This window comes from Sapajus apella, unplaced genomic scaffold (assembly GCF_009761245.1).
Source record: "Sapajus apella isolate SASKATOON/1434 unplaced genomic scaffold, GSC_monkey_1.0 scaffold196, whole genome shotgun sequence".
Classification (NCBI taxonomy): Eukaryota; Metazoa; Chordata; class Mammalia; order Primates; family Cebidae; genus Sapajus; species Sapajus apella.
The window spans coordinates 944,219-972,058 of NW_022437136.1; the positions used below are offsets into that span (position 1 = coordinate 944,219).

Consider the following 27,840-nt stretch of genomic DNA (forward strand, 5'->3'; position numbering starts at 1 on the left):
GTGAAAGCTGTCTCTACTAAAAATAAAAAACTTAGCCGGGCTTGGTGGTGTGCACCTATAATCTCCCAGCTACTTGAGAGGCTGAGGCAGGAGAACTGCCTGAGCCCGGGAGGCCGAGGTTGCAGTGGGCTGAGATCACACCACCGCACTCCAGCCTGGGCCATAGAGTGAAATCCAGTCTCCAAAATAAAAATAAAAATAAATAAACCAACCTTTAATTTCTCCCTGTTGCTAAGTAGGTGAAAGGTTCATCTAAGCCCTTTGGTCATCGGGGTACAGCCCACCTCTGTAGGTTTACTTTTCATGCTTCCTCTCCTCACCCTGGCTGCTCCCGGGAAACTGGCCAGGCCACCCGCCCACTGGGGCCGTCCCCTCCTGCCTGCGGCGCCTGGGCGGCCTGCCCGCCCAGCTGCGATGCCCTCGCCCTTTTTTTCAAATCTCTCTCGTGCCTGCATCCTTCTTCACTTACACTGCCACAAATCAAAGTGATCACCCCCCTTCCAATGTTGCTCTAACACAAATTGGTCCCCAACACACAGACTTTCTAGGACATATCCTCTTAAATAGGCCAAAACCTTACTTCGAGAGGAGCCGCCCCAGCACGTCACCACATCCCCCCCTCCACACTTAGTCTGCGGCCCAGGACACTCATCTCGCTTTCTATCACGGACATTCTCAAGCAGACGTAAAGGTAGAGCGTCCCCGAAATTCTTCAGACGGCTGACATTTTTTTTCCTTGGTGAGTCCTACGCCTGACTTCGCTAGTTAACAGTAGGGCAGTGACACAGTGCAAGAATAAAGTGACACGGCACCACGCCTAGCTCAGTGCATGTTGGCCAACAGGACGATGGTCGTCCTGAAATGCAAGCTGAGAATCATATGGATCTGTCTGCCTTCTCCCCGTCAGTAAGTCCTTGTCATCCTTCAGATCACGTCCAGGGGTCATTTTGTGCCCTCATTTACGCAACACATCTTTACTGAGCGCCAATTCTATGCCAGGGACCGTCCTAAGCTCTGAGGATACAACAGTGAAGACACTCTTATCTGTCTTCAGGAAGCTTACATTCTGAGGACAGATCAAATGCAGAACAAAACAGGCAAACAAAACAAACACAAACGGTCCAGCTGTGATAGATGAAACCTCTAAACGCCTTCCTCAACCCCACACACTTGGTCAGGTTCCTGTGTTTCGCGTCTCAGAGCGAAGGGGACGCTTTTTCTTCATGGCACTTTACCGTTTATAGGATCTGAGCTTTCTTCCATCAGAAACCATTCTCCCTTCTAGACCGTAAACACTCTGAAGGCAGGGACAGGGATCAGTACGGGACCCAAATGATACTAGGGACTGTCAGATCAACAAACTGATTCCTCTTTAACAAGATCTATGGCAAGTAGGACGTTTGCCGCCCCCCCCCGCCTCTTTTTTAAACCCTAAGAACTCCCTTGCCAACAGTCCCTGCAGAAGCCGTGGACAAGAGTTCGGAAATCTATTTGGCCACAAAAGCAGAAAAAACAAAACCCGTGCATCAGGGTGTGGTCCCATGGCCCAGCTGGGGAAACCAGGGCTCTCTCTTCCGGCTAAAAATAACCCGGCGCCCTACGGCCCGGGGGTAGGGTAGAGAGAGGAGGAAGGACTGGGGGTCCTCGCCAAGACCCCCCGGCCCGTTTGTTCTCCGAAGCCTACCCTGGAATAACCTTCTGCTTCATGCGGACCCAAGGACGAGGCAATGTTCACTGGAGGCTGCGGGTCCCCGAAGGCGAGCGCCCGGATTTGCCTAAACGGACCGAGCCTGGGTTGGCGGCTGCAGCCGTCCAGTCTGGGAATGGGGGGGTCCCCGCGTGTCCCCGAGCCGCGGTGCTGTGAGACCTTGGGCAAGTCACCTAACCTCTCTGGGCCCCGGTCCCCTCCCCTGTCAGAGAGGGGCCTCCACGGCAGCACGCTGAAGTCTAAAGAAGGCAAAAGCTCCCGGACCCCTCAAGGAGAAGACTCAAGCCGACTCCCGGGGCTCCGGATGCGCCGACGGCGCCAAGTTTCAAGTCTGTGTCGAGTGAGGCGGGCAACGGCGGGGTGAGGAGGGCGCTCGCCCGCCCGGCAGCTTCCCCTCGGGCCCGCCCCGAAGCCCCGCGTAGCGTCCCGCTCACCTCCAGAGGCGGGTGGGCTCGGACGAGGTCCCCGGCGGACTGTGGCAGACGCACTCGCCGCCCCTCGACTAGCAGCGGCATAGCGGAGGCGGTCGCCCCGACAGGCCCAGGGAGGCGGCGCCCCCGCCCCCCCGCGCCAGCCCCCAGCCACCCGCCGCCCCCGCCCCTCGGGCCGCGCGTACCGCCCCGTCCCGCCTCGACGCGGGCGCTGCCGGGAAGTGGAGTCCAGGAGGAGACTGCGCTAGCCGAAGAGAATGAAGAAATCCAGGACGGGGGCGGCAATGCCTCATGGGAAATGTAGTCCAAAACCAGGGAGCAGCCCCGGAAGCAGCCCGCGGCCCGCCTCCTCTGCAAGGGGCGCTGGGAAGTGTAGTCCCAAAAGCGTGGGAGGGCGGGAAGGAGGGAGGTTGGGGAAAGGGGAGAGGACAGGGAGCAGCTGCGCGAGCCAAAGAGAGCCTCAGGGCGAGTTCCTCGGACCGACGCGGTCTGGCTCAGGTTTCCGCGCTTTAGGTTATTCTTCCATCACGCTTCCCAGGTGTGTGACCTTCCGCAAGCTTGAGTTTGGGACCCAGCTGCACTGCTCCGTAGGACTGTATTCAATGAGTAATAAACCTAATCAGGAGGACACGCTGGCTCACGCCTGTAATCCCAGCACTTTGGGAGGCCAACGCGGGAGGATTGCTTGAGGCCAGAAGTTCGAGACCAGCCTGGGCAACACAGCGAAACCAACCCTCCTCCATACCCTCGTCTCTGAAAAAAATTTAAAAACTGAGCATGGTGGCATGCACCTGTAATCCCAACCACTCTGGAGGCTGAGGCAGGAGGATCCCTTGACCCCAGGAGTCGGAGGCTGCACTGAGCTATGTTTGCACACTGCAGAGGGAGACCCTGCCTTTAAAAATAATAAAAAGAAACGTCAACAGTTTTTTTTTTTTTTTTTTTTTTTTTTTTTAGAGAGGGTTTCACCATGTTGGCCAGGCTGGTCTCAAACTCCTGACCTCAAGTGATCCACCCACCTCAGCTTCCCAAAGTGCTGGGATCACAGGCGTGAGCCACCATGCCCGGCCTAACGTCAACAGTCTTAAACTGAGAAACTATATCCTGAACTGTGCTAGCCTCATGTATTAAGAGATCATCGATAACACTTCGTGATTGGAATCCAACAGGCCACTCACAGATGGGCTGGGAACCATGGGGGAAGGATTTGCAGATACTGACTGCACCCCCTCAACTCTGAAGACAGGTCGCCAAGGTAAGAGCTCACCTTGGAGCTCTCTTCTAAAAGTTGGAGACATTGCTCAAATACATCCGACTCTGCAGCACATTAACAAAAAGTAATTTTACAAAAGATATAGTGGTGAGTTTAAGAAGAGGAGCCACATGATATGAGCAAAAACTTTATTCGAATTTTATCATCTGTATTCGTCTTCTTTCATAAATCTCTCCCTCAGCTTACACATCCCATTCAACAAAAATGCCAGGAAATTTACTAAAGAAGTGACTGTAGAAGATGGTGTCCCCATCACCAGCTTACCCAACTTCTCACCCAAAATAGCTCTATTTCTAGCTACCAAGAAATTATTTCTCTGTATTATTACACCTACATTTCTCACTTGCTCCTCACAAATGTAGGAGCCAGTACCAACACCTCCGTTATTACAGAGTAACTTGCTCAAAGTGGTAGAAATACATAGTAGAACAAAGACTGAGCCCAGCTTTGTGTGATTCCAAAGGCAGTGCTCTCCATCACTATAAGATGCTCCTAGACTGTAAACAACTCGTTGTAATGCAGGTGAAATTTTAAGTCCCAATTAGGAAGCGTGTGGCTAAAAACAGGGCTTGAATCCAGGGTGATCAACGACCAGCAGGCTGGCCTGGAGCAAGTTACTTAACTTCCCTGAACTGGTTTTCTTACGTGTAGAAGAATGGTCATAGCCTCAGTTTGTTTCATCTGGTATGTACTAAATCCTCTAAAGAATTGCAGAGCCAAGAATAGTCAATAAAAGTGAGGCATTTGGGAAGTGCAAAGGTGAAGAACAAGGTTCTGTGGGTTCTCCCTGGGGCTAGCACAGTTTGCCTTAAACTGGTTTTTCACTTTTGGGTGATCTTTTTTCAAGTAATCTCAGATTATCAGTCTCCTAGGCTGAATCCTATGTTAAAGAACTAAGTGAGCCAGAAAACAAGCAGAAAGCCCCTCTACCTCCCTTCCCATCTCAGCCCCACCAATTTTGGTCTACAGCCAATAAGGAAGCAAGAGCAGGTGTGTGGCCAGCACTACGGCTCATGCCTGAAACCTTAGCAGTTTGAAAGGCTGAGGGAGGACTCACTTGAGCCCAGAAGTTCGAGACCAGCCTGGACAACACAGGGAACCCTGCCTTTCCAACAAATAAAAATTAGCTGGAAATGGTAGCGGTCCTATAGTCCCAGCTACTCAAGATGATCAATAGGGCGCTCCTGCCTGGGTGATAGAGATTCTGTCTTAAAAAATTTTTTTCAAATATTTTAATATAGAGATGGGTGTGTCACTATGTTACCCTGGCTGATCTCAAACTCCTGGCCTCAGGAGATCCTCCTGCTGGTCTCCCCTAGTGCTCATTTTACAGGCATGAGCTATCATCTGTATTCATCTGCTTTCATAAATTTCCCCCTCAACTGTCTCCAACTCCTGACCTCGTGATCAGGTTGCTGAGGTGGGCGACCTCAGCCTCCCAAAGTGCTGGGAGACCCAGGCCCCAAATTATTATATACATTATAAATGCCACTCAACGATCCACAAGTCAGAATGAAATACACAAAAGGAAAGCATTTAATGGAAGAAAGCATGGTGGAGCTTTGGATGTTCAATTAGTTGACAATTTAAAAAAGTATGCAGTTGCAAACCAATGAACAGTTCTTAATGCAGCCTGCACCTGTGAATCACCAGGGGCCTTTAAAAAACATCAATGTAGCAGAGCCCAGTGGCTCACACCTGTAATCCCAGCTCTTTGGGAGGTTGAGGTGGGTGGATCACAAGGTCAGGAGTTTGAGACCAGCCTGGCCAACATGGTGAAACCCTGTCTCTACTTAAAGTACAAAAATTAGCCACACATGGTGGCGGGCGCCTGTAATCCCACCTACTTGGGAGGCTGAGGCAGGAGAATCTCTTGAAACTGCAAGGTGGAGGTTACAGTGAGCCGAGACCATGCACTGCACTCCAGCCGAGGTAAAAGAAACTCTGTCTCAAAAAATGAAAAAAAAAAAAAAAAAAAAAAGAAAAAAAAGCCCATCAATGTCCAAACTCCTCCTCTGGAGACTAGTTCAATCAGAGAGGATGAATTAGTGTGTGATGTGAGCCTGGGCATCCTTAGCTTCTCAGCGCCCCCTGAGGCATTGGATTCTAGGGCATAGCCAGGATTAAGAACCACCATCATAAGCACTGCCCAGCAATGGAAACACACTGGTTCCTCCTCTCCAGTTCAGATCTTAGTTGGTACCATGGAGTGAGGTATTATGGAAGAAATGAAGTTATCTTTAAGTGAAAAAAAGCTTCCCATGAAAGTGCTTCCTTTCTCACAAGAAAACACTGGCCCATTAACTTTTACATGCATCAAATCCTTAATGCCTTACACTAGTGTCTTATTATTCCCATTTTACAGTTTAATTCGCGCTCAGAGAGGTTATGTAACTTGCTTAAGGTCAAACAGCTGGTTAGGAAAGGAAGCCCGTGGCACTCTGTAGTTGCTAGTCCTTTCACATTTCTATAAATTCAGTCACTTCTCATCAAGGAAGATCCAACCAGAGCACACAAACAAAAGGACAGACCCTGGAGACTCCTAAAACTGACAGCTTGCTTTTTAGTAAAAGAGAAAATTCCCATTGTTGGCTTGTAATTTATAAGGAGACTTCACAATATTTTTCCCCACAGATATCCTTCAAAGCATGTTAAGTTTTTGAAAGAAGTGTCTGCTTCCCTGGGACCTGTTCAGGCCTCACTCACTCAGCTGGGTGTGATTAGGGAGAGTCGTGGATACTTCACACTGTGCACATGGACGCCATCCTTACCCTGGCATGCCATAAATTTCATCAAGCTTCCCACCACACCAGCACTATTCCTCCCTCAATAGCGATGCCTCAGGGGTTTTCCACTGCAAAATGCTTTAATACATTAAATTAAAAAATAACAAAAAACAAATCAAAAGAACATGTATCGAGGTACCTTTTATTGGTATAAGAATGAAAGTTCCAGAAAATTAACCATATCATTGTTTTATTTTCACCATGGATCTTTTTTTCACAAACTCCTTTGAAGTTAAACAGACTTATTCGTAAGCATCTTTCTACATTAAAACTACTTCCCAATCCACAAAGACCCCACTTACTATTAACTTATGGGGAATTTCATTCACTCATTTTATCTGATATACAAAAATCCACATTGTGCCAGCAGTTAAAAAAGAGAACCTTAAGATTCTCAAATGACTTTCCATCAAGCCACCAAAAGAAAACCACCGATATCCAAAACTTTAAAGCAATAAAAAAAAAGTATTTACAGACTGAAATTCACAAACTATGCATTGCCATCAGTGTAATTATACAAGAAAATATAAAGCCCTGGGAAAGAAGAAGTATTTCATTACAAAATATTTGTGATCTCTCAACAAGCTTCAACAATGAGACTGGGCAAAAAAGGAAACAACAAAACAAAACAAAAAAACCAAAATATTTGTGATCAAGAAAATATTGCTTGCCTTTAAATAAATAGAAGTGGCAGAAAAATAAATATGCTTAAAGATGGCCATTTTCAGGGGCAGAGCGTAAAAAAAAAAAAGATGGCCATTTTCACAAGTAAACCAAAAAAGGTACACATGTTAAGAAAGCGAAAATGCTTGAGCTTCAGAATGACTCTAGCAGTGTTTGCACAAATTTGTTATTAAAGTCAAGTCTTCTGAAGACCTCTTTTTAGTTATAAAAATACAAAAAGAGGCTTTGGAGAAGGATTTCACCAAGTCGAATCTATGATATGCACAGCCACAGACGAAGACTGCACTAGGAACTTCCACCTATTGTTGTGAGCAAAACCATTCCACCAAACAATCTAAAAAAATGTTTCCTGTTGGAACAAAGAAATTCTCAATAACCTACTGATGCAGATCAAAACTGACTTGATCTAACTGCTACCGAAGAGCAGTTCTAGATCTAACTGGATGCTTGAGAGCCCAGGGGTAAAATACTATCTCATGTGTTTTACACAAGCCCAAACTCACTTTCAGTCCGTGTGAATTGCAACTACCTGGAACTCCATTTTTCTTTGTCTTTTAAGTCCATTTTTACACTGTGCCAAGTATGTTACACATCTGATTCTGTTTTCCTAAATCTTTTTTTTTTTTTTTTTGTGAGACGGTGTCTTGCTCTGTCGCCAGCTGGAGTGCAGTGGCGCAATCTCTGCTCACTGCAACCTCCACCTCGTGGGTTCAAGCGATTCTTCCACCTCAGCCTCCCAAGTAGCTGGGACCACAGGCATGTGCCACCACGCCTGGCTAATTTTTGTATTTTTAGTAGAGACGGGGTTTCACCATGTTGGCCAGGATGGTCTCAATCTCTTGACCTCGTGATCCGCCCACCTCAGCCTCCCAAAGTGCTGGGATTACAGGTGTGAGCCACTACACCCGGCCAATCCTCTCTCTTTTTTATTGGTCCCTGAAGTCCCTGGAGATCTCCTTCAGTGCTAGCTCCAACTCTGTGTGGCAGACCAAGTCAGGCCAGCTCTCTGCTCTCCTATCTTCTCTACACTCCCTTGAAATCCCAACACACAAATATCAATACAGCAGAAGGTAAACAACATAGCCAAAATAAAGTTTCTAGTTAAAGTCCTTTTTTTTTTTTAAAGAGACAGGATTTGTCTACCCTTTCTTGGCTCTAAATTTAAAAAGAAAAAAAAAAAGAGAGAGAGAGGGTTTTACCATGTCTCTCTTTGCCCAGACTGGTCTCGAACTCCTGAGCTCAGACAATCCACCCACCTCAGCCTCCCAAAAGTGCTAGGATTATAAGTGTGAGCCACCACACCTGTCCAAAGTCTTTAATAGTGAACAGAGAAAATTCTTCACTGAAAGCTGATCAGCAAAGTCCTGTGACCATGGATCTAACAAAAACCCATGTTTAACGAGCCATCATGAAAACAGTCTGTGCCTATATTAGAAATTACCCAGTAATTATGTCAAAAAACTGTTAAAAATGTACATATTAAACAAGCAGAGCCTTCCAAATTTATCATCAACTGCACTGTAAAATATTGCACACGATATTCAGTCTTTTCATTTCGTCTGTAAGGGGAACAACAAAAAAAAAACAGCCTTCAGATGCTTGATTGAGTCTAACCTGGAGTGCCACAGCCGAGGCAGGTGCTCACTCTAGTTCAATGCAGTCAATGCTCAACAGCACAAGCTGGGTGCTGAGGGCGTGACAAGTGATGGGGAATCCCGAATGTCACATCTCGTCACAACTCTTTGAGGTCAGAGGGGACTGGGTTGCATGTACAACAAGGGTGGGGAGCCCATGCTACTTGAGGGACTTCGGAAATGTGCGTCAAAGGAGCTCGGTGTGATCCCAATCACAGTATCACTCTGGGGCACTTCACCTTTCAGAAAATCATCATCTTCATCTTCCATTATCTCCTGTATAAACATCAGAAATCATCAGTAAGATCACCAGTGCTGACTGAAACATTTTCCAGAATTCTTTACAAAGAAAGGTGCTATGTCTATAAAGATGGTGAAGACAGTATCTTAATTTCAAAAGAAAACCAATGTAGTGACACACGTGTGCAGTCCCAGCTACTCGGGAGGCTGAGGTGGCAGGATTGCCTGGGCTCAAGAGTTCTGAATCCAGCCTAGACAACATAGTAAGACCGTGTCTTTTGTTTTTGCATCATCCAGCCCCAAAATGTCAGTGAGACCATGTCTCTAAAAAAAAAAAAAACAAAACAGAACAGAACAGAAAAGCTCCGTCTGAACAGAAAAGCTCCTTCTGATAAGCACTTAACTTCTTACCAACACACCCACATAACTGCTTGCTCATCACAGGTTGTAATCACTTTTTTAAAGTCTGAATTGCAAACAGATTTGAAACTCAATGAGGACAGGAAACACGATGAGTCATTCTTGCCCAGTGTTACAGCTCTTGTACCTGACACAACGTGAATGAATTACATGCCCTTCAACAAATGCAAAACATAAAAAGATAAAATGAGCTTTCCAATGGTAACTTATTAACAACAACAAAAAAAGATATCTGGAAGCTGTTTTCAGTGTGAAAACAAATGTGCTACCAAGCAAAAGAGCAGCAAAATTCTTTCATTTTTTTTTGGAGACAGAGTCTTGCTTTGTCGCTCAGGTGCGATGTTGGCTCCCTGCAACCTCCGCCTCCCAGGTTCAAGCAATTCTCTGCCTCAGGCTCCCAAGTACCTGGGACTACTGGCGCCTGCCACCATACCAAGGTAATTTTTCTATTTCTGGTAGACAGAGATGCGGTTTCACCATCTTAGCCAGGCTGGTCTTGAACCCCTGACCTTGTAATCTACGAGCTTCAGCCTCTGAAAATGCAGGGATTACAGGCGTGAGCCACCATGCCATAACAGCAAAATTCTTTATTACTGGATTCTAACTTTTCTGTACGGCAGTAACTGTCTTAACTCCACCTCATGTGACCTGGAGGGTACGCTACCTACCTGCGTCTTCACCACCGATTCAGGGAGATCTATAAAACTAATGTAAATTGCTGAGGCAATTTCAACATGAGTCAACTGGAGATTGTTACTTGGTGAGAAGGCTCAAGTGGCAAAGATCATTTGTTCAGCTAATTTGTAATTAACTTTCACTTCTCACATGTTAGTATGTTAAGTGTCTGGTTTAAGCAATTTATCAAAAAAAAAAAAAAAAAAAGCCACAGACTTGTTAAATAGCAAAACTTGGGCTTAGAATTTTATAAAGGCAGAAGGAATAAGACAGAGTTTTGGCCGGGCGCGGTGGCTCAAGCCTGTAATCCCAGCACTTTGGGAGGCCGAGGCGGGTGGATCACGAGGTCAAGAGATCGAGACCATCCTGGTCAACATGGTGAAACCCCGTCTCTACTAAAAATACAAAAAATTAGCTGGGCATGGTGGCGCGTGCCTGTAATCCCAGCTACTCAGGAGGCTGAGGCAGGAGAATTGCCTGAACCCAGGAGGCGGAGGTTGCGGTGAGCCGAGATCGCGCCATTGCACTCCAGCCTGGGTAACAAGAGCGAAACTCCGTCCCAAAAAAACAAAACAAGACAGAGTTTTGGTATGCCTTTTTTTTTTCTTTTTGAGACACAGTCTCGCTCTGTCACCCAGGCTGGAGTGCAGTGGCGCGATCTCAGCTCACTGCAATCGCCACCTCCCGGGTTCAAGCAATTCTCCTGCCTCAGGCTCCCAAGTAGCTGAGGCTCCCAAGTATGCGCCCACCACCATGCCCAGCTAATTTTTTGTATTTTTCCTAGAGACAGGGTTTCACTGTGTTGGCCAGGCTGGTCTCAAACGTCTGACCTCAGGCGATCCACCCATCTCAGCCTCCCAAAGTGCTGGAATTACAGGCGTGAGCCACAGCGCCCGGCCTTGGTGTGCTTTTTGAAAGAAGACAGGGTCTTGCTCTGTTGCCCAGGTTGGAGTGCTGTGCTGTGTTTACAGCCCACCGCAGCCTTGACCTCCCCACCTTAGCCTCCAGAGAAGCTGGAACTACAGGTATGCACCACTAAGCCCAGCTAATGTTAAAATTTTTGTCTTGCCATGCGCGGTGGCTCACGCCTGTAATCCCAGCACTTTGGGAGGCCGAGGCGGGCGGATCACGAGGTCAAGAGATCGAGACTAGCCTGGTCAACGTGGTGAAACCCCGTCTCTACTAAAAAAAATACAAAAAATTAGCTGGGCATGGTGGTGCGTGCCTGTAATCCCAGCTACTCAGGAGGCTGAGGCAGGAGAACTGCCTGAACCCGGGAGGCGGAGGTTGCGCTGAGCCGAGATCGCGCCATTGCACTCCAGCCTGGGTAACAAGAGCGAAACTCCGTCTCAAAAAAAAAAAAAAATTTTTGTCTTAAAATTAGTCTATGTTGCCTAGGCTGGTCTCAAACTCCTGGGCTCAAGCAATCCTCTGCCCTTGACCCTCTAAAGTGCGGGGACTACATGCATGAGCAACTTGCTGCTTACTATTTGATTGTGACCCGGAACCAGAGAGGGGATTCCAAAAAAGTGTGCTGAATCACAAACTTACCTTTTTAATGGGTTTCTTGAACTCCTGCAGCTCTTCAGCACTCATGTCTTCCCATATCTGATAAATAGGATCAATGAATTTCTTTGACCTGTCAACAAAGTCCACATTTCAAAGTCAAGTTAAAAAACCCTCTATGTAGGCCGGGTGCGGTGGCTCACGCCTATAATCCCAGCACTTTGGGACACCATGGTGGAGGGGATCACCTGAGGTTGGGAGTTCAAGACCAGCCTGACCAACATGGGGAAACTCCGTCTCTACTAAAAATACGAAATTAGCCAGTCGTGGTGGTACATGCCTGTAATCCTAGCTACTCAGGAGGCTGAGGCAGGAGAATTGCTTAAACCCAGGAGGTGGAGGTTGTGGTGAGCCGAGATCGCACCATTGCACTCCAGACTGGGCAACAATAGCAAAAAACTCTGTCTCAAAAAAAAAAAAACAAAAAATTCTCTATATAAATTTACGTTGTAAGTAAGTAAGCGGCTCTTTCTATGTAAGAGTTCGTTCACTCATGTGGACGGAGTATTGCACCTACCTACCATTTTCCATCTTTCCATTTTCAAGTAACATTGTTTCTAAACTTGACAAAGACTGACAAGTCAGTTATATATAGTATATCTAAATGAAAATGAAACTCTAATATTCTGGAACTCTCTTTTTTATATTTCTATACTAATTTGCTGAAAAGTAAGTCTAGGAAAAATAACTAATCTGGTTTCAGTCAACCCAAGACTTCGGGGACCAGACAATCCCAGATGGTCATGCAGTTATTACAGAAACCATAATAAGCAAAAATCCTGCTTCCATATACAAGTTACAAGTTAAGGCTGGTTCAGTGGTTTTCTAGAATAACTCATCTAGATAAATCTTTTTTTTGAGACAGAGTCTCACTCTGTTGCCCAGGCTGGAGTGCAGTGGTGCAATCTTGGTTCACTGCAACCTCCACCTCCTCGGTTCAAGTGATTCTCCCGCCTCAGCCTCCTGAGGAACGAGCTGCGATTATAGGTGCCCACCACCATGCCTGGCTTTTAGACAGAGTTTCACCATCTTGACCAGGCTGGTCTCAAACTCCTTACCTCAACGAATCCACCCGCCTTGGCCTCCCAAAATGTTGGGATTACAGGCCATGCGCCACTGCGCCCAGCCAATCATTTGTTTTTTGTTTATCCTGTACAACAGAATGGGATGTAGTCTCCAGGGGAAGGAACAAGACACTTGGCAGAAAATTATGAAGCATGCAAAGACAGCACCCTCCCCTATCCTGGCACTGTTAACCCCATAACCTTACACATTTAAACAACAGTTTAAAGAAAAACAAAAAGTAGGCCAGGCGCGGTGGCTCAAGCCTGTAATCCCAGCACTTTGGGAGGCCAAAGCGGGTGGATCATGAGGTCAAGAGATCGAGACCATCCTGGTCAACATGGTGAAACCCCGTCTCTACTAAAAATACAAAAAACATTAGCTGGGCATGGTGGCACGTGCCTGTAATCCCAGCTACTCAGGAGGTTGAGGCAGGAGAATTGCCTGAACCCAGGAGGCGGAGGTTGCGGTGAGCCAAGATTGCGCCATTACACTCCAGCCTGGGTAGCAAGAGTGAAACTCCGTCTCAAAAAAAAAAAAAAAAAAGTAAAACAAAAACCCTTGGTGTCAAACTGGCTCCTACCGAGGCAAAGATCTACCCACTCTGGGGTGCCTGCACCACTCAGCAGGTCCTGCTAGGCATCCTCTACTTTGTGCCTGTGAAATATATGCAGGGAGACCACAAGACGCTCATCAACAGCAAGGAGGGGCCACTTCCAGCAAAGAGCCCTAAATCCCAATCTTGGGAAAAGCAAACATGTATCACGTTTCAGCCCACCTCTTGTCAATGTTTAAAAGTACCTACCTCTTAAGCACACAGGGATCAAAGGGGAAAAAGGTGTCCAGCGGGTTTGTGCAGGTCTGCACTGAGTCTCCTCCAGCGGTACTTCTAATGACTGGCAGCATCTGGCGATTGTTCCTCTCAATGATGGTGTAGCAGAAGACGAGCTGGTACTTACTGTGAAACAAAAAAACAACACAGACAGAGGCATTAACACGCTGGAATGACTCCATGCAGATGTGACCTGTGGGTGATAGCTGTACCTATGACAGAGAAACTGCTGAACATAACAAGTGCTAATAAAAATTACAACATAAAGCAGACAATAACACTTTCAGGGTACCATTCTCTGGATCTTCTATTCACAAGTTTGCTAAAAAGAAAGAAAATGTGGCTATCACTCACAAGGTGAAGCTGGGCTTAGGTTTCAATGAGTAATAGATATTATTCATTAAAAATAAATGTTTGCAAGGCAACTCTTAGTTTACATAACCATAGGTGTTTTTATTTTTACTGACTGCAAAATAATTAGAGGGTTGGTAGAAAAGGCATTCAGGAGGGATTCAGTTACTCAGGAGAAAATGGTGGTTGGTGAAGAGACTTATTGAAGAAGAAATTAGGCCTTTACTGAAGGAGGGACATGTGGTTGACTAAGTCATGACCTCAAAAACAGGCAGAGAAAGGACTAGGCATGGTGAGTGAGAACAGTTAAATGGAGAGAAGAAACCATAAAATAAAAAAAAGGTAATTATGTTGTTAATTTTACTGATAGTTGTCTCTAAATGACTAAGCAATTTCAAAAATCATTTATTAAGCCAGGCGCGGTGGCTCACGCCTGTAATCCCAGCACTTTGGGAGGCCAAGGCGGGTGGATCACGAGGTCAAGAGATCGAGACTATCCTGGTCAACATGGTGAAACCCCGTCTCTACTAAAAAGACAAAAAATAAGCTGGGCATGGTGGCGCGTGCCTGTAATCCCAGCTACTCAGGAAGCTGGGGCAGGAGAATTGCCTGAACCCAGGAGGCGGAGGTTGCAGTGAGCCAAGATCATGCCATTGCACTCCAGCCTGGGTAACAAGAGCAAAACTCCGCCGCAAAAAAAAAAAAGAAAAATCATTTATTAAACAGCTTCTCCAACACAAGAATTTAGATCTCACTTCTGTCACTCTCCACCTCAGGTTTTCAGGTCACTATGGCAACTTCAAGCCATATACTTGGGATTTCTGCCCCATTACTGAGGCTCGCAGCACTTAACCCCTCACCGCTCCTCCTGGTGGAGGACAATCAGCAGAACGACACTGGAGCGCGGTTTGCACTAACGGGTAAAGCTGAAGATCTGCATCTCCTACAGCCCCATAGCCAACCATGCTTCCGGGTATGTGACAAGGAAGCATGTACCCACACACCAGGACACTCAAACAACAATGTTCCTGAGCACTAAAACACTTAACACAGCCAGCTGAGCGAGGTGGCTCATGCCTGTAATCCCAGTACTATGGGAGGCTGAGGCAGGCAGTTCACTTGAGCTCAGGAGTTTGAGACCAGCCTGGCCAACATGGTGAAACCCTGTCTCTACTAAAAATACGAAAATTAGCTGGGCGTGCTGGTGGGCACCTGTATTCCCAGCTACTAGAGGGGCTGAGAAAGGAAAATCACTTGAACACAAGAGGTGGAGGTTGCAGTGAGCCGAGATCGCACCACTGCAATCCAGCCTGGGCGACAGGGCAAGACCTTGTCTCAAACACAAAACAAAACAAAAACAAAAACTAACAGCTAAAATCCCAACAAAGACTCAATAAGAAAGATTCGCAGAAAATTACACAGCAGTTATAATCAAATTTAAGCTTTGTGTCAATATGGTTGAATCTCAAAATCATCAAGCAGGCAAAATCAACAGCTACAGAATGGTACACACCTTTATTTGCCATATCTGTACCTTGGCACAGACCTTACTCTTAGTCTCGTATCGCAGTGTGCCTCCAACGCACATGCCAACCTCAAATCGAGAGCTCCCGGACCAGTTGGTTCACAAATGCAGCCCTCTGTCCCCACCCTGAGAATATACTAGGGGCAGCTGCCTTTGCTTCTTCCGACCTTACTCTTCGAGCTGCTCACCATCTTAACCAATGTGCTGAAGCCTCCACCCACTCACTGCCGTTGCCTGCTGGTCTCTTTAAGCCTTCTCCTAATACTTTACTATCACTGTTGAGATCTCACAAGAGAAGATACCTTGACCCAGATGCCCAGCAAAGGAGAACTAAAGAGGGTGAAGGAGCTCGGCAACCTCCGGCTCTGACTTGTTGAAGATTGTAAGCTATAACACGCATGAATATCCTCATTAAATACTCAATTCTCCAATTCGCTTTCTCCGTAAAGCAGAATAACTTAGTGAAAGCTTACAAAGGAGTCAGACTACATTTGAATCTGTTGCCAGTCTGGCTTTATGACTTTAGGCAAGTTATTTTACCTCTTTGTACATTCACCTCTCCATGGATAAACAGGGTTTCATCCTAGAGGGCTGTTTGAGGATCAAATGAGCTCTAGGTAAAGTGCTTAGAACTGCCTGGCACAGAGGAAAGGCTATGTATTAGCCATGGCTACCAGACCTGAGAGAACGGTACTCTCGAAACCACTCTCCTACTGGCCAGCATCTACCTCACTTCCAGCTGATTTCTATTACTATTACAGGAGTCACTCCAACAAGCATCTATGGCTTTGCCCTTCTCAGCTAACTTGTTGCCTTACTTATTTCAAAGTGCCTAGGCTTCTGCTGAATTATGCCCTTGGATAAGAAGTAGCAATTTCTCCATCCTAGCCAACATGGTGAAACGCCATCTCTACTAAAAATACAAAAATAGCTGGGTGTGGTGATGGGTGCCTGTAGTCGCAGCTACTTGGGAGGCTGGAGAATCGCTTGAACCTGGGGGGCGGAGGTCATAGTGAGCCAAGATGGTGCCACTGCACTCCAGCCTGGTGACAGAGCGAGACTCTGTCTCAAAAACTAAACAATAGCTGTATTACAGTATTTCCTGCAAGGGCTTGGCTGTTTTTGTTTGTTTAAGAAACAGGGTCTCGTTCTGCAGCCGACACTGGAGTGCTGTGGCACATTCAGGGTTCACAGCCTCCTTGACCTCCTGGGCTCAAGTGATCCTCCCACCTCACCCTCCTGAGTAGTTGGGACTACAGGCACATGACACCATCCCCAGCTAATTAAAAAATTTTTTTTGCAGAGACAGGATCTCATGATGTTGCTCAGGCTGGTCTTGAACTCCCGGCCTCAAGCAATCCTCCCACCTCAGCCTCCCAACATGTTGAGATTACAGGCAACAGCCACCACGCCTGGTTTTTAATGTTACTGATTTCCAAGAAATTTAATGGAACCTTACAATACCAGATAAACATAAATATTTTAAATAATTCCCAACAAGAAAGCATTAAATAACTTACTTTGTGATTGCAGCAAAAAAGTTAACCACCGATGGCAGGCAAATCTTCAGAGGATTTAGCTGGCTCATCACTATCCGCTCAAAATTCAGACTCTGAAGATACTGCAAACCTTTAATTAAAAAAAAATTTTTTTAGGTACAAATATAAGAGAAAAGTGTAAGATATCTTTAAAACCATAAATTCACACACATTAAAAAAAAAAACTTAAAAAAATTATTTGCAGAAATGCTTTAAATAAAGGTCCATGCAGACAAACAGTCACATAGTGTATGGCCCAGAAGAGTGTGACTAGTCTAACCACATTCATTGATCACCAAGGCGGCTTCACTAAAGAACACTCAGGAAGTAGCAGGCTGTGACACTACATGACGATGTGAAGTTCATATGTTTGTAAGCTCAGTGTATGCTGAGTTTATACAGAGGGGGAAAAAGACCTTATGATTTGATTTCAGCTAACAATCGACAGGCAACAAAACAGAACAGCAATTTGATTCTAGCTTGTGTGTCTTAAGTTGCTAGTGAGGCTGAGCACTGTTTTCGGGTGCACAGTAGTTATTTGTAGTTTTTATTTTTCTAAACAAGAAACTAAATTTGCCTCTACAATTTAGACAGAAACCTTTCTCAGAATTAATGAATACAATTCTCTCCTACATGACTAAAAGAAAGACACTTCATTTATTTTCAGAGGCAAGCTGACCAACTTGTACTTAAGAGTATGTTCTTAGGAGTTTGTCTGATGCATATTTTGATAAAAATTACGTAAATGGGATGTCACAGCTTAAAAAAAATGATGTCTTTACTTCAGATTCCTGGCATTAATTTATACAAAGACCAGCAGAGATACTTACTTTGTGATAAAACCTTGTCCTACTGGTCTATACGTATCTTTTTAGGAGCATGCAGGATGTAGATGAATGTTTATAATGCAACACATACAACTTTCAGTTCAGAGCTCGGGCTGTTAACCCAAGGGGACTGTGACCCCACAGAGGACACGTGGCAGTGTCTGAAGAGAGTTTTAGTTGTCACGACTGGGGGTGGTCAGGACTGCAGTTAGCAGCTAATAGGTGGAGGCTGTTCAACATCCTCCAGGGCAGACGACAGCCCCCAATGATGAAGGATGATGCAGCCCAAACGTCAACTGTGCGAGGCTGAGCACTGGTTTAGAGACAGTGGCCCTAAACCACGTGAAATATTCATAAACATCAACAAAACAATTTACAATGACTTCTAAACTATGTCCTTGGAGACTCTTCAAGTAAAATATACTAATCTAATGTAAACAAGTTTCAACTGATAGATATGAATTATAAATAACTCTTGGAAATTAGCAAAAAATACTGCTCAATGAAATCTCAAGGCTTCAGGAAGAGTTGAATCTGAATAAGCCCAAACTTTCCAGTCAGCCGAACCTGGCTTCAGTTTCTCATCTTGCCAGTAACTCTGTGATCTTGGGAAAATGACTGCCCTCTGCTTTGCTGTCTGTGAAAGGAGAATATGTGCCATTTACTGGGCTGTTACAAGGACAACAAAGAGAGGGTGCATCCACCTGCAGCTTTGTACAGGGTGCTGGCACAGCCCAGGGCTCAGCCTTGCCTCTGGAGACGTCTTCACATTTCAAACCCTCAAAAGCAGAAACCTCTTTCTTAAACTCAAATTCATCTTGAGGGGTCTGTAGGGTTCTCAAGCTCAAATCTATCTTAAGGGGTTTGTAGGGGAGTATGAGGTGCTTGAAATTACTGTTAAAAGTTTGAGTGTACATGCATTTTTCTGAATCCATAGTTTTTATTAAAATCTCCAAAAGAGTAAAGAATCACCATTCTAAAGAGTGACAAGAACAAGGAAAATCCAGTCCAGCACTCCCACAACACTGACCTTCTTTCAGGTTTCCACTCAAAAGCTGCTTGTGTCTAAAAACAAAGGTGTAGAACACAGCTTGGCAGGCTGAGTAAAATGGTCCATGGAGAGCAACGTCGCAGAATGCCTTTGTTCCTGAATCCTGGTTATGAAGGTATATGTGCAGCCAGTTAACCAAAAGATCTAGGCATGATTTTACAGTACTAGAGAAAAGAAAAATTCACGTCAACTTCACACTTCATTAAAAAAAACAAAAAACAAAAAAAAAAAACACAGAATAACATAATGCACAACTGCCTTTCATTACAAACCACACTAAGTAAGTTCATAGGATTATTTAATTAATACCCACGGACACAAAGGAAGAGCAAACAAAGGAAGCATAAGGATGGGTTTGTAGGAAGACAACCTTCCAGTTACAAGGCAGAGTAGCTCTGACTTTCTAGGAACAGGTGAGCCCCTAAGAACGTCCCAAGGGATGGAAAGCAGGTTCTCCTAACCATCTCAAAAGCAGCCCTCTTAGGGTGATTGGCCAAACAGGACAGGTTCACCAACATCTCCTAAGAGAAAGACAGTCTGGTGGACTTTAGTATTCCCTGATGGAGCCTAGTGAAGCCCTATGGTCAATGATTTTGTGATTGGTGAAGGATTTCAACAGCATCCTTGTCCAAAGATACCTGCATGGACTACTGGAAGAAACCGGCTTCTTAGATAGGTCTATTACCTTTAAAAGGTTTTTTCTTCAGTTTTATCAGATACAATAGATTCGGAATGTAAATGAAAAAATGACAAACCTACAAAAAGAATCAAAACAGAATACAATACTGTCCTCTATCCACAAAAACAAATGGATCTTCAAATGCAACCACACAGAACAGATGACAAAAGCCTTACATATGGGGTTTCATATATATAAAAAAAGAGACACTATATTCTAAAATCGCTGCTTAGAAATATAAACATCTTGCACGGAGTGGGGATTTTATTCACTTAAAAAATCATACCAAAAAAATAAGGCAGATATTTTTGACTTGAGACAATGCTACACTCTTTTTAAAGCATGATATTAAAAAGTACTTGAAAAATTAGGCTACTTACATAAGAGGAATAAATTTAGCTCTTGCCAAAAAGCTTCCGATATAATTTCCAGCAGCCTGCCTGATGATGGCAGGATTACTTGGATCCTGTAATTTTTTCCAGAGATGTTCCAGAAATGCCTCTGCAAATCCCTATAAAAAGAGAATGTGTCGGTGTAATCTTTTTTTAATGCCTAAGATAATATGGCTATCAAAATCCTAAGATTTTTACTTCACCAATGTGGGGAAAAGTTCTAATATCTCACGAGTACTTCATGGTCTTCATTTTTTAAACACTTTGAGAGAATAATCCAGTGGATCCCAAACAAATCAACCTGTAGCCGGTGCGGCAGCTCACACCTGAGGTTAGGAGTTTGAGACCAGCCTGGCCAACATAGTGAAACTCCATCTCTACTACAAATACAAAAATTAGCCAGGCGTGGTGGCAGGTGACTGTAATCCCAGCCACTTGGGTGGCCAAGGCAGGAGAATCGCTAGAACCTGGGAGGCAGGGACTGCAGTGAGCTAAGATCACAGCACTGCACTCTAGGCTGGGCAACAGAGCGAGACACCATCTTAAAAAAAAAAAAAAGCTGGGAAGGTGCAAATTCAATAGGTTTGTGACAGGGCTTTGGAATCCGCATATTATAAAAGCTCTTCACGTGATTCCAATGTCAGCCAGAACTTGTGACCAACAATAACTCACACCCCACGGAGCTCCACATGGGCACTCCCATGAGCACGAAGCACCCTTCCCGTCTCTGCACACTCTAAATCAACCATCAACAGAAATACGGTCTAAAGTACAGCTGGTATTTGAGTAATTATGTCAATCATGGAAAAAAACAGACACAGCTTCTTAGTAAAGGGTGTAACTTCCAACTTCTCCCAAATAGCGCTTTTCTGAAGCTAGGCACGTCCATGTGGGCAGACTAAGTTCAACCTTCTTTCCCATGACAAGCACTCTCCTAACCTCTACAAAGCCACAAAATCGTTGCAGAGAAGGAAGAGCCTTCCCCAACAATAACAAAAAAAGCGAAAGCCTAAAGTTTTAAAACTCTAGATTAGAAAGTTGATTTGGGGTAACTACAACTCAACCCTTGAAAAGAACAAAGGTAATACAGTTAATTACCCCATATGAGATTTTAAGAAAAAGACTTAAGGAAAGGGCTCCACCTAGTGACCAAAAGGCAGGATGACATTTTCGCAGCACCAAGCTAGGCGGGCAGGCAGCAATTCTGTTTTCTCTCCAAGTGTACTGAGAAGGGAACCTGGGCCAGGCACAGTGGTTCATGCCTATAATCCCAGCACTTTAGGGGGCATGAGGTGGGCGGATCACCTGAAGTCCGGAGCTCGAGACCAGCCTGGCCAACATGGTGAAACCCCGACTCTATTAAAAATACAAAAAATTAGCCAGGTGTGGTAACCTGTGGTCCCAGCTACCCGGGAGGCTGAGGCCTGATAATTGTTTTGAGTTCAGGAGGTGAAGGTTGCAGCAGTGGGCAGCAGAGCAAGACTGTGTCTCAAAACAGAAAAGAAAAAAACAAAGAAAAGAGAATGTGATTTTATTAAGGGGACAAGCAAGTAAGTTCAAGGAAAATAATTACTTACCTCATGGTCTCTGTCCACCCCAGTTTTTAGGGAAAAATTGAGGGCAAGAACAAAATAAGCTAAGAGAATGTTAATGGCATTCTTACTCACCAATTTGAAGCTACAGAGGTAAAACATTAAAAACTGTACATGGCAGGAGGCATGGGTGGGCAACAGGAGTTTGTCAAAGATGCTTATCAGGCTGCGATACAGATCCTTCGTTTTGCTGTTATCAATCTTACCTATGGAGAAAATACCGCGTTTTAGTTTTTATAAAGACATATTTTCAAGTTTCATCTGCTGGATTTTTTTTTTTTTTAAATAAAGAACACACACCATTAGAAAAGCAATATTATCAAGCCAGGCGTGGTGACTCACGCCTGTAATCCCAACACTTCGGAAGGCCAAGGCAGGTGGATCACCTAAGATTGGGAGTTCAAGACCAGCCTGACCAACATGGAGAAACCCCACCTCTACTAAAAACACAAAATTAGCTGCGCATGGTGGCACATGCCTGTTATCCCAGCTACTAGGGAAGCTGAGGCAGGAGAATCGCTTGAACCCGGGAGGAGGAGGTTGCAGTGAGCCAAGACCATGCCACTGCACTCCAACCTGCGCAACAGAGTGAGACTGTCTCAACAACAACAACAAAACAACAACAAAGACACTCATTAAAATACGATTAAAACAAAATGCTACTTTTTAGTTTGCACACATTTTCCTCTGAGTGTAATAATCTAACCCATGCAAGGAAGTAGACCCTCACCTCACACACTGTGGCAAAGTCAGAAATGCAAACCCTTTTGAAGGGCAATTCTGCAATTCGTGTAGGAAAAGACCTCGGATCCAATAATTCTACTGCTAGCAAACAACTGAATATACAGGCATAAGAGTGTTCATTATACTGTTACTTATAATGGTGAAAACAGTAAGAGACAGCTAAACCCATATGATCAATAACATTTGTTATTACAGTTGTTTTTTTAAGAGATGGGGTATTGTTATATTGCTCAGGCTAGTCTTGAACTCCTGGCCTCAGGTGATCCTCCCACCCTGGCCTATGTGTTGGAATTCAATGATAATTATTTTAAAATAGGCAATGATAGGAGAAAATGTTCACCCTCACCATCCGTGTAAAGGGCAGATTATAAAACACTTTTGTTTAGTGTGACCCCCCAAATCCACTACAAAATACACTCCTACATATACACATGCTAACAAAAAAGGGAAAAAAGGCAAATTTCAAAATGCTCTTAACGGTTCTCTGAATAGCAGAAATGTGGCCATTTAAATTGTTTTTATCCTTTCCTGTACTTTCCAAATTTTCTCTAATCAACGTGTATTATTTTTACAACAGCAAGATCGTTAAAATGGTAATGCAGTCAACTCAGATTCCTGTTCTATTATTCTGACTCACTGAGCTCATCTTAAATCTTAGCAATGTGAAAAGAAAGAAATTCTGTTTCGCATTGGCAAAGGTTTTAGATTAAAGTTCCATGAAGGTAAGAAGCACGTATAGTACCAATACTGGCACAACAATGGTGCCAAGCAAAGGCTCTCTAAACAGAGCACCATATACTAGTGCCCTCTACACCATTCTTAAATGCATTCAGCAACCTAAGCATAATTTGATCTGACTAAACCTGACCAAATTCCATATATAATCTTTTAACACATCAGTGAAAAGACCGAAGACAAATATGACTCATCCAGAATCCCAGTCCCATTTTCAAGCTATGTGACTGGCAAGTAACTTGACTTCCTTAAACAATCTTAAAACTCATACTCAAGAGAGGTTTTTTACAGGATTTTTATTAGTACTAGAGATGATAATATATGGAAAATGCCCAGCACAGACTCAGGTACGTTGCAGGTATTCAATAAACAGTCGCTACGGTGATTTACCATCTACATAGCAGACATCCTTCATGTAGGACAAAAGCAAAGACATCAGAATGTCCAGGCGCTCGGCTACAGGATGCACCATTTGGTCAAGCCGTTCGGGATCAGCCCTTGTTTCGTGTTCAGTTTCTTCATCTTCATCCTTGAAAGAAAAAAAGTAAACGCTAACATTAAAAAATTCAATGTCAAAGTGGTTTAGTAGAAAAACCGTCCTAAGTGATCATTTCCCCTAAAACATAAAACAAAGAGGCTGGGCGTAGTGGCTCACACTTATAATCCCAGCACTTTGGGAGGCTGAAGCGGGAGGATCACCTGAGGTCGGGTGTTCAAGACCAGCCTGACCAACATGGTAAAACCCTGGCATGGTGGTATACACCTGTAATTCCAGTTACTTGGGAAGCAGAGGCAAGAAAACAGCTTGAACCTGGGAGGTGGAGGAGGCTGCAGTGAGCCTAGTTCATGCCACTGGACTCCAGCCCGGGTAACACAGTAACACTCTGCAGTGGCTCACGTCTACAATTACCAACACTTTGAAAGGAGGGAGGATCACTTGAGCTCAGGAGCCTGAGACCAGCCTGAGCAATATAGTGAGACCCATCTCTAAAAAAATATTTTAAAAGTAGCCAGGTGTGGTGGCACAGTAGTCCCAGCTACTTGAGAGGCTGAGGTAGGCAGATCACTTGAGCCCAGGAGGTTGAAGCTGCAGTGAGCCAAGATCACATCACTGCACTCCAGCCTGGGCGACAGAGCAACACTGTGTCTCAAATTAGAAAAGAAAAAGAAAAAAAGAAAAAGAGAAAAGAAAAGAAAGAAAAGAAAAGAAAGAAGGAAAGAAAGGAAAGAAAGGAAGAAAGAAAGAAAGAAATGCAGACATCGTTCCAGGATCTCATTCAGGGATGTCAAGCAGAACCACCTGTGAAATTTAAAATAAAAGCCAAGACTCAGAGCACCAGCTTCTGGTTCTCATTTAGAAGACCCAATGAGAGCTAGCCATGCAAACATTACAGGTGCCCCCCACCTCTGCTCCTGGTGGGCACTGTTGGAGCCAGGCCCCCTTTTCCAGGTCAGGATATCCATCTCCCTGCAGCTGTGAGTACCGACAGCCAACAGCTCACAGCTGCCTACCTTACCCAGGGAGCTGCCCACCTTACCCAGAGAGCTGCCCTGAGCAGAAAGGAGCCAGGACCACCCTTGCATTCTTTCCCGACCCTCCCCCTAGAACCAATGACTGATTGGCAAGGTGTCAGAAAGGATATCTCCTTGGTCTCAAACTGACACCAAGCTCTGTAGAGCAATCCATGCCCCAGAGTGCCTGTAGTGACCTCCCAAGTGAGACCCAACCCTAGCTTACTTCCCCTGCCTTTTTCTGCTCCCTGACATCCTCTGTTCCAAGGGCACCCTGAATCCCTATCTCACAGACACCACCCAAAGTAGTACTGCTATAAAGTGGAGAAGTGGTAAAATGTAGAAATTAAACAGGTATGCTTTTCTATATATGACAGCTTCACAAACAGCATCTGGCTCACAAAAACAAACACTGAAAGTTATAAGCACGAAAGTGAAATGTAGTTCACCAAACCCAAATTGAAAGTCCCAGAAATAAACCAATATACCAAGTGCTAAATGACATGGCAGAAAATGACTCATATAAGGAATTGTTTTCAAGTTTGCTAAACTATTTTAATTATTTCAATCTAAAGCTGTAACAAAGATGAGCAGCACTAGAGATTTCCACCCTTTGAAATGATAAACTGTATGTGTGCTTTCATTGAGAAAATGCTAACCATATTAAACAATCCTTCTGTGGAATCTGTCCCACCACAAGTTTGTGCTGCTGTTTCCTCAGCATCTTCAATATCCTGCCGGGATGCACTCACCTATAACAGAGGGGGGAAAAAATAAAAGGATTTTTAAAATACAACTATGTTATTTTGGGACCGGAAATTCATCTGATATACACACATTCGAGGTGTCCAGATGAGTATATATCGCACTCCAACACAATACGCAATTATGGTGCAAGCCTGTAAACTGACCTAGGTCATGAAGGAATTTAAATTTTATAAACCAAGCCCCTTTTACTGCATACTTACATAAAATCAACAACTATCACATGATGCTCTATGCCAGACAGCCTCAACAAATTCAACATTTGTTCTATCTCTGATATGGTCTGGCTCTGTGTCCCCACTCAAATCTCATCTTGAATTGTACTCCTGTAATTCCTGTGTGTTGTGGGAGGGACTCAGTGGGACATAATTTGAATCATGAAGTCGGTTTCCCCTATACTGTTCTCGGGGTAGTGAATAAGTCTCATGGGATCTGATGATTTTATCAGGGGTTTCTGCTTTTACATCTTCCTCATTTTCTCTTGCCGCCACCATGTAAGAAGTGCCTTTCATCTCTCACCATGATTCTGAGACCTCCCCACCCATGTGAAACTATAAGTCTAATTAAACCTCTTTTTCTTCCCAGGCTCAGTTATATCTTTATCAGCAGCATGAAAATGGGCTAATAAAATATGCACAAGACAGTCACAGGCACATTGTGTAAAATAAACATATCGTCCATCAACTGAGCAGAAAAATGATGAACTGCAACCTGAATGTAAATTATTTTTATTTTGGTATATCACCCTTCAAATATCTTAACACCACTCAAACCACGCCTTTTAAAATTATCTATGCTTGATCTTCTTTGTAAACATTCTAAAATGTTGTTTAAATCTATACCAGAGAAAAACTTAAAAGAAAAGACACAGAGTTGGCCAGAGAGGTGCAACTCCAAGTGAGCAATGCACCAGTGGGCCCAAGCTCCAGCTCCTCTAAGACCTCATTCCATCTTCCTGCTTCCCTACAGCATCAGTGCTTCCCTCCACCAAAGCTCCTCTCCACTCAGTCCACAAACCTGCTGTCTCCTGACTCCTGAACCACGCAGGCCCCTATCCCTGCTCCGCACCTCCTACCACAACCCTGAACCAAGGTCTCTAACAGTCCCACTTCTGCTTCCCCACCATCCACATCCTCTCCTGAAATGCAGCTTCTGCCTCTTCACTGACATGCTCCTCCAGAAAGGAACAAAGACTACCTTCTAACCACTAAATCCAAGGACTGTTGCTCTTTTCATCCTTCTAAAAAATGACAGTGGTATCTGATGCTGCTGACCAAACTCCTCCTTTCTGCAGATCCTTCCTGGGCATCCAGACTCTTGGTTTTCCTCACACCTCTGATCACCCTTCTCCTCCCTTGTCCTAAACTGTGTCTTTCCACAGGTTTATGCTCAGGTCCCTACCTCCAGTCACGACTGTCTGTGCATATTCTCTGGTAGGCCGCCCACCAGCAACTCAGCCTGCCAAGATGGAACTCCTCTCCCAACAGCCTCCTACTGAGATTTCTAACTGCCATTAATGGCAGCACCAAGATTCTATTCCACAGGGAGCCATCTTTGAAGGATTCCTTTCCCTTGCTGTCTGCCCCTCCTCCTCCAAACCAGTCTCAAGCACCAGGTCACTTTTCCTCACAATGTTACTAGAACCACTTCCTTTCATTCCTACTGCACCTTAGTGCGGGCCTCCTTAAACAAAGTTTTAGCTGTTTACAATTAAAGTCTGTACTTGTTAAAAAAGGCCAAGCAGGAAAAATCACTTCCTTTGGAATGCCTTCCTGGCCCCACTGCGATTCTCTCAAGTTGTTTAACTCGAAATGTATGTTGCATTCACAGCATTCTTCACAACTGTACTTTGACATCTTGGTGGCTACTTAATGCCTTGTTCCCCAATCATGAGAAAGAACTGTTTATAACTCCCAGCACATACACAGATGGAGCTCAAGACACATTCAAAGAAAGGAAGCAAAATGAATGGTGCAAGTGGATTCCTTTCTATCACTATTGTTTCTACATACTGTGATTATACCAAATTCAAGTCAGTTAATGAAAATAAAAATAGATTACTCAGTACTTACATCTAACTTGAGTAACTTTTCAATAATAAGCTCCAGAATTTCATGCCTCAAGGTTGGAAAATAAACACTAATCCTAAGTAAGTTATGAACATAACATTCCTAAAACAGAAAACATAAAACATTTCAACAGAGAATAAATATTTTTCATAGTTATGTAAGCAAAACATCAATTACAGTACCTTTAGTTTCAAATATTTAAACATAAAAAACAGACTATCCAGCAATATAAAAACTGTACTGTTTCTACATATGTATTATGTTTGGTACAATCATTTCAATAATCCCCTGTAAATGAAATTTTAAATTTGCATAACTATAGTTTTTTTAAATAGCTGTATTAATAAAACTCACATCTGGATTTTGTAATTTTCAGTAAAAAAAGAAAAAACCAACTCATATCATACAATTACCAACATAAAGTATGCAATTTAAGTTTTTAATATATTCAGTTATGTGACCATCAACATAATTTCAGAACATTTATTTTTCTTTAAGAGACAGGGTCTTGGGCTGGGTGCAGTGGCTCATGCCTGTAGTCCCAGTACTTTGGGAGGCCAAGGCAGACGGATCACAAAGTCAGGAGATCGAGACCATCCTAGCTAACATGTTTTGTCATCTCTTCACCAGTTGTCAGGCATTTGAGTTGCTTCTAAATGAGGCTATTATGAATGGAACTGCTACGAATATCCATGTACACACAAGTTTTTCTGTGGAAATGTTATTTTCTCCTTTTTTTTTTTTTTTTT

General features: G+C 44.2%; 2 protein-coding genes across 6 annotated transcripts in view; both read right to left on the bottom strand.

The window, feature by feature from the left end:
• The window catches only part of NTAN1 (N-terminal asparagine amidase), a 37,530-nt gene extending 35,201 nt beyond the window's left edge, over positions 1 to 2,329 (bottom strand). For 3 of the 5 annotated variants that reach the window (XM_032269620.1, XM_032269621.1, XM_032269619.1), the window contains exon 1: positions 2,143 to 2,329. In XM_032269620.1, the coding sequence (XP_032125511.1) occupies positions 2,143 to 2,223 (81 nt within the window). In that variant the 5' untranslated portion in view covers positions 2,224 to 2,329. The remainder of the gene's footprint in view (positions 1 to 2,142) is intronic. The other 2 variants (XM_032269623.1, XM_032269622.1) reach the window with 1 other exon arrangement.
• Positions 2,330 to 8,367: 6,038 nt separating this feature from the next.
• The window catches only part of RRN3 (RRN3 homolog, RNA polymerase I transcription factor), a 34,053-nt gene continuing 14,580 nt past the window's right edge, over positions 8,368 to 27,840 (bottom strand). Inside the window, exons 9-18 of the mRNA XM_032269624.1 lie at positions 27,095 to 27,193; positions 24,917 to 25,009; positions 23,136 to 23,274; positions 21,342 to 21,472; positions 19,663 to 19,793; positions 18,583 to 18,767; positions 16,708 to 16,816; positions 13,285 to 13,437; positions 11,403 to 11,490; positions 8,368 to 8,792 (exon numbers count right to left, since the gene is read on the bottom strand). Of these exons, the coding sequence (XP_032125515.1) occupies positions 8,631 to 8,792; positions 11,403 to 11,490; positions 13,285 to 13,437; positions 16,708 to 16,816; positions 18,583 to 18,767; positions 19,663 to 19,793; positions 21,342 to 21,472; positions 23,136 to 23,274; positions 24,917 to 25,009; positions 27,095 to 27,193 (1,290 nt within the window). The 3' untranslated portion in view covers positions 8,368 to 8,630. The remainder of the gene's footprint in view (positions 8,793 to 11,402; positions 11,491 to 13,284; positions 13,438 to 16,707; positions 16,817 to 18,582; positions 18,768 to 19,662; positions 19,794 to 21,341; positions 21,473 to 23,135; positions 23,275 to 24,916; positions 25,010 to 27,094; positions 27,194 to 27,840) is intronic.